The sequence below is a fragment of the Bison bison genome, unplaced genomic scaffold (genome assembly GCF_000754665.1).
Source record: "Bison bison bison isolate TAMUID 2011002044 unplaced genomic scaffold, Bison_UMD1.0 scf7180017864080, whole genome shotgun sequence".
Taxonomy (NCBI): Eukaryota; Metazoa; Chordata; class Mammalia; order Artiodactyla; family Bovidae; genus Bison; species Bison bison.
In genome coordinates this window covers 772,826-781,066 of record NW_011494652.1, presented here as the reverse complement: position 1 = coordinate 781,066, position 8,241 = coordinate 772,826, and the positions used below count along the sequence as shown (strand labels likewise).

The following is an 8,241-nucleotide window of genomic DNA, read 5'->3' as shown; positions in this document are numbered from 1 at the left end:
CCCCCCCGCCCAGACACGGGGGGGGCCAGCCGGGTCCTTATCGGCCAGCGGGGCCCGCGGGGGGGCCCCCAGCCACGTCTGCTGCCCCTGGGGCCAGATGGGGGTGGGCGTGTGGGCAGACAGACAGGCTGCTGCGGGGGAGGGGCCTTGGCAGCTGGGCCTGAGGCGGGGGCCACCCCGGGAGGCCCCCAGAGCTCCTCACCACCAGGGGCTCATCCACCACTTCCATCTTGTTGAGTCCCTCCTCCCTGGAGGCCTCTTGCTGCCCACCCCCTCTAGCCGCCCCAGCCCTGGGCCTTGCCTGAGAGCCTCTGTCCCAGGGGCAGAGCAGGAGGAGCTGCTGCACTCACAGGCCCCACCTGGTCTATTCAAGGGCCTCGGGGCCCTGTGCACAGGGGAGGGGAGGGGGCAGGCCCGTAGGGCTGCCCGGCCTCCTTCCAGAAGCCTCCCAGGCCGCTTGCGGGACGCTGCCTGTATCCTGAGGCAGAAGGGAGGCTGCTGGCCTGGAAGGGAGGGCAGGGTGCCCCCTGAGGACATCTGTTGGTTTTCTTGCCCGCGTTTCTGTGACAGGCGCTCCCCAGCACCCACACCTTCTCTGGCCACGGTGGGTGCCCGTCTGCCCAGGGCATCTGTGGTTCTGATCTGGAAGCTGCACACATCACCCTTGAGCTGGGCCTGCCCTGTGGGTACCCAGACCTGGAAGAGGCCCCCAGGAAGCCTGGTGTCCACCCTGGCATGGCTCTGCATGGTCCAGCAGTGCCCCAGGCAGCAGGTTCTGGCCTCTGCCCAGCGGGGGCCTGCCCCGGAAGCACAGTGGCCCAGCTGCTCAGGCTGGGCACCGTTCCCATCCTAGGAGAGTCGCAGTGACCCCTCTGTACCCTCCTCCCCGGTTGGCATCAGAGGTTTTAGCCCTCACCACCAGCCACTCTCCAGCGAGGGCCCTGCCTGGGCCTCCTCTTGTCTTGGGGACAGTCCTGCCCAGACCTGATCCCGGCAGAAGTTCCTGCCATTCCCGCCCCACCCGAGAGGCCAGCCCGTCCTCGCCTAGCACCCTCGAGCTCCCTGTTTCACTAGGTGCCCCTCTGCTGGCTCCACCAGGGCAGCCGGGCCTCGGGGAAGGAGCAGCCACAGACCCAAAGGCCCACCATCCGGGGACGTTGGATCTTGCCCAGAACAGTGCGGGGCAGACCTCCTGGCGCCGGCTGGGAATGGCCTTCACGGACTCTTTGATCCCACAATGAGGGGTCCCAGGCCCTGGCGGGAGCCTTTAACACTGCTTGGCCCAGTTTGGGGGGGAAAGGCCTCCTGCCAGGCTGTGGGCAGACAGATGGGCAGGTGGGCAGCACAACGCCCCTGGGGACTGTGTGCAACCCCCTTCCCCTCTGTCCCCCTCCCTTCCCCGCCCCTACCCGCTCCCGAGGGGCCACATGCGATGGGACCAGAGTCCTGGCAGGCTGAGGGCACAGGTGGGCATGCTCCTGGGCAGCCCCCTGGGCTCTTGTTCCCAGTCCAGATGGGAAAGAGGTCTTCATTAGGGCTGTTGGAGTGGGGTCTGTCCAGAGCTCCCCATTGAGTCTGGCTCCCTGGCCTGGGTGGGTGGGGGCTCTGCTGGGGAGACTGGCCGGGGCTGGAGTCAGGCTTGTAGTCTGGGATGGGAGGCACAGACCGGAGGGGACCCAGGGTCTGGTTCTCGCCCCAGCCCTGCTGTGACTGCTCGCGGGGCGGGGGTGTGAACAAGTCACCCCAACCTCCCCACTTGGTACCACACACAGGCCCGGGGGTTCTGGACATTGCCGCTGGCTCCGAGTGACCCTCAGACCTGGCTCCGCCAGGAACTCTCTTCTGAAAAGGAACCGGTGGCCAAGCCTTCCGGAAAGAGAATGCCCTCCCCCAGGGGTCCCTGCTTCCCAAGGCTCCATGTTCTCGGAGGATAAGCTGAGCTGGGCCCCATCCTCCAACAGATGACAGTCTCCACGGAGGAAAGAGGTGCCAAGCCTGGCATCACCTGGCGTTCTCCAGGGGCTGCTGTAGGAGACTCACTCCTGGAAGGAGGGCCGATGGGGAAGTCCACAGTCTCCAGCCCCATCTGGCCAGGGAGACCCTACCCTTCCCTGTAAAGGGGGCCGCCCCAGGGCACAGAGCAGGGCCAGGACTCCTCTCTGCTAGGTTTTATTTTTTTTTTTAATATATATTTATTTAGCTGTGCCAGTATTTGCTGCATGTGGGGTCTTAGTTGTAGCAAGCACGGTCTTTAGTTGCAGCAAGCAGGGTCTTTAGTTGCAGCAAGCAGACCTTCGGTCTTCGTTGTAACATGTGAGATTTAGTTCCCTGACCAGGGATCGAACCCAGGCCCCCTGCATTGGGAACACAGAGTCTTAGCCACTGGACCGCCAGGGAGGTCACTCCCATTGTTCTGACTCACACAGGGTGGGCGATGGGGACAAAAGCCCTGGGCAGGCCTGAGGCAGGTACTTCCTGTCCAGGTGACACAGGGCTGGCTCTGCACCCTCCCTGAGTCATTCCCACTCCTGTCTAGGGGGTGTGGGTGGGGGGTGAGTAAACTCCAGGGCTCCGTGTGGTTCTGGGTTGGCCCCGGGGTCCAGCCCTATCAGGGAAACATCTCTCCAGGGCCAGCTATCTTGGAGACGGATCTTGAAGTCATGGCAGGGTGTTTGATGGGTGAAGGGTCAGGTCTCAGACATGGCAGGTATGGCCTGTGCTGTGGGTGGGTGAGCGGCTTTCAGAGTGGACCAGGGCAGGAGGGCTGAGTGCAGGACTCACCTGGAATTTCTTCTTGGCTACAAAGTACTGCATACGCCGGATGACCTTGATGGTGGCCCGGTGGTGCTCCCGCAGCCTGCGGTGGAGAAGGGAGGGGAGGAGGGTGGTCATCCCGTGCCTGCCGCTGTCAGAGGCCTGCAGGCTGCCCGAGTATCCCCGGGCACACGGCTGGGCCCCTCCAGGAGCAAGGAGGATGTTCAGCCTCTGGGGATGGGGATCTGCAAGCCGCCGTCCTGCTGGCAGGAGGAAAGGCTGAGGCTGAGAGGCTTTTAATTAATGGGATGGCCCCAGAGGGACCCTTGCCCTGCCCCTCACTCAGAAGTGGGGTTGGAGTCAGGGTCCTGTATTGGCAGTGGCTATGCCCCTTACCCATGGTACAGCCGCACAGGCTTCTTTCTACCTTGAGGCCTTTGGGTTCCTCACCAGTACAGTGGGAAGGGGTACAAGCAGATGACCCCTAAGGCCCCTTGCGGCTAGAATGTTCCATGGCCCGCCCACCGGTACCCACTTGGAAAATGTAGGGCAGGACAAATCAGCCAGGGATAGGTACTACCTTTGCCACCTAAACCACCTTAGCCACACCGAAGCAGAGACATTACTTTGCCAACAAAGGTTCCATATAGTCAAAGCTACGGTTTTTCTAGTAGTCATGTATGGATGTGAGATTTAGACCATAGAGAAGACTGAGCTCTGAAGAATTAATGCTTTTGAACTGTGGTGTTGGAGAAGACTCTTGAGAGTCCCTTGGACTGCAAGGAGATCAAACCAGTCAATCCTAAAGGAAATCAACTCGGACTATTCATTGGAAGGACTGATGCTGAAGCTGAAACTCCAATACTTTGGCCACCTGATGAAAAGAACTGACTCATCTGAAAAGACCCTGATGCTGGGAAAGATTGAGGGCAGGATGAGACGGGGAAGACAGAGGATGAGATAGTTTGATGGCATCATTGACTCAATGGATATGGATTTGAGAAAGCCCTGGAAGATGGTGAAGGACAGGGAAGCCTGGCATGCTGCAGTCCATGGGGCTGCAAAGAGTTGGACACAAATGAGCGACTGAACAGCATTAGGAACCCCTCTGTTAAGGGAGCTGCGTTTCCTCCCCTCTGAAGTTCCTTTTAGTGTGTGTGTGTGTGCTAAGTTGCTTCAGTCATATCCAACTCTTTGCGACCCTGTGAACTATAGCCCACTAGATTTCTCTGTCCGTGGGATTCTCTGGATAAGAATACTGGAATGGGTTGCCATGCCCTCCTCCAGGGGATCTTCCCAATCCAGGAATCGAACCTGCATCTCTGGGTCTCTTGCATTAGCAGGCAGGTTCTTTACCACTAGCACCACCTGGGGAACCCCAGAGTTCCTTCTAGAAACATCATCAAAAGGGGACACAATGGCTAACGTATGTGCACAGAAACCGTCTGCAAGGAGATAACGCACATGGAACTAGTGGAGACTTTGCTTCTGGCTCTGAAGCTTGGTCTGATCACACTTTTTGCTGAAGACACCACCACAGCTGTGTGACAGCTTTATGACCAGGGAAGACTCCAAGGGCTACGATCCCAGGAGAGAAACAGGCTGGGTGAGCCTACATGTGCATTTAGTGTGTGGGGCACATGGGCTGAGTGTGAGGCTGGGGCCGCCTGGGCTGGCGAGAGAAGCAGGAAGCTAGGGCTCCAAAGACGTCCAGGACTCGACAGACCGAGACCCTGGTGAATGGGGGGTGCAGAGAGAAGGGGGCCCTTTTGGCCAAGCCTCTCCTTGAAGTGTTTGTGAGCCAAGCTGCACACATGGGGTGAGATTCTAGAAATGGAGCAAAAGACAGCTGCCAGAAGGACAAAAAGCTAAGCAGAGTCCCCTGCAGACTCATGCTGTGGAGGAGAGGGGGATTCTGGTTCCGAGTCATCAAGGAGATGGGGTCCTGGTAAACAGCCCAAGCTTTCAGAGGAGACCCCACCCCTGCCACAGCCTCAGATCACCTCAGTCTCCACCTGAATCAAATGCTCTGCCTGGCACCTTTGGCTCTCCAGAGAAAACCAAGACATCCATAGGGAGGTGAGATCATGGAGCCTCTATTTATTTCATACACAACAGACGGAAAACCAAGGGACAAAACAGACCGCAGAAACAGATCTGAAGGTGTGGTAGATCGTGGTTCAGTTGCTAGGTCGGGTCTGACTCTTTGAGACCCCACGGACTGCAGCACGCCAGGCTTCCCTGTCCTGCACTGTCTCCCAGCATTTGCTCAAACTCACGTGCGTTGAGTCGACTTGTAGCTCCTCCACCAAGAGGTAAGGGCTGGTTTTCCCACTTGCTGAATTCGGGCTGACCTTGACCTTTATCGTGGTGAAAAGAAAGCTGGGGAAGCCCCACCGGGTATAACTCATGTGTTCTTGGAATGTGGTTACGGGGACCACGTGAACTGGCTGGCTTCAGAGGCCGTGTGCAGAACCGAGGTGCCCGGGCCAAGAGCAAGAACAGGTGAGCGCGGCCATCGTCCGCCGCCCCACGTCCAGCCCTGACGAACCGCCAGGTGACTGGAGCTGTGTGAGTCACCTCACGCAAAGCCACCAGAACAACCTTCCAGCTGAGTCGAGCCCAAATTACTGACCCACGGAATGATGAATACGGAAGAGTTGTGATGTGAAGCCAGGAAATGTAGGTGTGGTTTGCTATGCATCAATAGATTAAAAGAAATTAGACCCCAAAGTGGGGTACACGCATCAATCCCGAAATAGTGCTGGGACCAGGCTTCGGGCAGAGGAAGACAAAGGGAAAAAAAAGGCCAACTGTAAGATGCTGGGTGTTGGGCATGGTACCATCTCTAGTTGCATGAGACTCTGGGGTCTCTTGAGGGGTGTGTGAATCTTGCTTTGGTGGAAGTGTGTAAAGTTATGGCCAGAAGGCGGACTGGGGAAAGTCAGAGATGGGTGCAAGTCCTTTGCAGTTCCCCCAGCAGGGCCTCCCCCCTCAACCCTACTGTTCCCACCATTGTGGAACTCTGTTGCCATGTGGGCCTGTCTGAGCCGGGCTGCCGGAAACGCCATGTGGAGGAGAGCTGAGGCACCCTGTCTAACAGCCTGGCAGCTCCAGACTCCTGAGGCTAGCTGAGACCACCCAGTCACCACCAAGCTGCCACTTGAAGGAGCTGGGTGAAACCATCCAGATGAGGAAGCCAAAATGCTGATCCACAGAGTCAGGAGCAAATAGATGAGATGATTTGCTTCAGAGTTGTAAGATAAGGACTTGAAAATAGTGTTGATAAATAGGTTCAAGAAAGTAGAAGACAAGATGAAGAATTTCACCACAGAAGTAAAATCTATATTAAAAAGAAAACAAAGGGAAATCCTAGGACAGAAAGGACAATCAGGGAAGTTAAGAATGCGTGAGATGAATTTGATGGCAGAGGAGACATAGAAAAAAAAAAAAGAGAGAGTACTTGTAAACTAGAGAAAGTAGCCAGGATGGAGTGTGGAGGGAAAGTAGAATTAAAGATACAGAAAAAACACGAGCTACCTGAGATATAGGTAGAGGCTCTAATACACGTGACGTCTCAGAAGGAGAGGAGACGAAGTGGAGGACAAGTAATTTTGAAGCCTGAATGGTTCAGAATTTCCCCCAAATGATGGAAGACATCAGGCCGCAGGTTTAAGCAGCTCCTTGGATTCACCAGGCTATCCTGGTGGCTCAGATATTAAAGAATCTGCCTACTATGCAGGAGACCCTGGTTTGATCCCTGGGCTGGGAAGATCCCCTGGAGAAGGGAATGGCAACCCAATCCAGTATTCTTGCCTGGAGATTTCCAGGGACAGAGGAGCCTGGTGGGCTATAGTCCATGGGGTTGCAAAGAGTCGGACACAACTGAGTGACCAACATTTTCACTTTCTTTTCACTTGGCTCCAGCTGGAGAGAAAGACAAGGCATAACAGATCCAGGCCCATTCGAGTCACCCTGCTGGAGGCCAAAGGCACGGAATTACTGAGGGGGTGTGTGTGTGTATGATGACACGTTATCTTGATGGTTGACTTGTCAACAGGGAGGACAAAAGCCAGAATAACATCCTTAAAGAGCTCAAGGAAAATTCCTACCAAGGTAGCATTCCATACCCATCAAATGTATTTTTAGAAATGAAGGTGCAAGTGAAATAATCCAGTCACAAAAGGATAAACTCTGTACTATTCCACTTATATGAGTACCTAGAGTCATTAAATCCATGGAGATAGAAAGTAGGAGGGTACGGGGTGGGAGGGGTGGAGGGGAGTGTCCAGTGGGGACAGAGTCTGTTTGGGAAGGTGGAAAGCTCTGGAGATGATGCGGTGATGGTGACACAAGAGCGTGAATGGGATTAACGACCCTGAGTGAGGCACTTAAAATGCTTAAAATGACACAGATCGTACATCCTGGGTTATGCGTGCTTTTCTACAATAATAAGAGTAAGAGAAGGTAAAACTAAACCAAGAGAATCCACGGCGCTGAGACCTGTACTGGAAGGATGACTCCAGGCCGGGACTCAGCAATGACAAAGACGCACAGAGATATTTCAATACAAGAAGCAATTAAGACGGTAGAAAAGGACAGATATGTGAGAAAGCTTAAATTAGTGAATTAAATGGACTGAAACAATCACGCTAATGTTTCCTGAGGTTTAATGTATCAGATCAGATCAGATCAGTCGCTCAGTCATGTCCGACTCTTTGCGACCCCATGAATCGCAGCACGCCAGGCCTCGCTGTCCATAGCCACAGCTAAAAATGCATGATTACAGATAGCACAAGGAAGGGGGTGTCCATGGAGCTAAACAGCTGTGAGCACCACGTGTTGCCAGGGCAACGGTCACAGCGCTCATCTGAGGTCGACTCCAGTGAGCCGAGGATGCATACGATCATCTCCAGGCAACCACGGACGGGATAATACAGGGCCTAGATTTAACAAGCGGAGAGGGGATAAAAATTAATTAATAACAATTTTTGATCAATCCAAAGAAGCAGGTCAAACTACCACACAATTGCACTCATCTCACATGCTAGTAAAGTAATGCTCAAAATTCTCCAAGCCAGGCTTCAGCAATACGTGAACTGTGAACTTCCAGATGTTCAAGCTGGTTTTAGAAAAGGCAGAGGAACCAGAGATCAAATTGCCAACATCTGCTGGATCATGGAAAAAGCAAAAGAGTTCCAGAAAAACATCTATTTCTGCTTTATTGACTATGCCAAAGCCTTTGACTGTGTGGATCACAATAAACTGTGGAAAATTCTGGAAGAGATGGGAATACCAGAACACCTGACCTGCCTCTTGAGAAATCTGTATGCAGGTCAGGAAGCAACAGTTAGAACTGGACATGGAAAAACAGACTGGTTCCAAATAGGAAAAGGAGTACGTCAAAGCTGTATATTGTCACCCTGCTTATTTAACTTCTATGCAAAGTACATCATGAGAAATGCTGGGCTGGAAGAAGCACAAGCT

The 8,241-nt window shown here is 54.5% G+C and overlaps 1 protein-coding gene across 1 annotated transcript in view; it reads right to left on the bottom strand.

Annotated features, from left to right (window-relative positions):
* KCNQ1 (potassium voltage-gated channel, KQT-like subfamily, member 1) overlaps positions 1-8,241 on the bottom strand; it is a 326,604-nt gene that overhangs the window by 76,137 nt on the left and 242,226 nt on the right. Inside the window, exons 14-16 of the mRNA XM_010837806.1 lie at positions 2,782-2,857; positions 2,282-2,354; positions 591-680 (exon numbers count right to left, since the gene is read on the bottom strand). Coding sequence (XP_010836108.1) covers positions 591-680; positions 2,282-2,354; positions 2,782-2,857 — 239 coding nt within the window. The remainder of the gene's footprint in view (positions 1-590; positions 681-2,281; positions 2,355-2,781; positions 2,858-8,241) is intronic.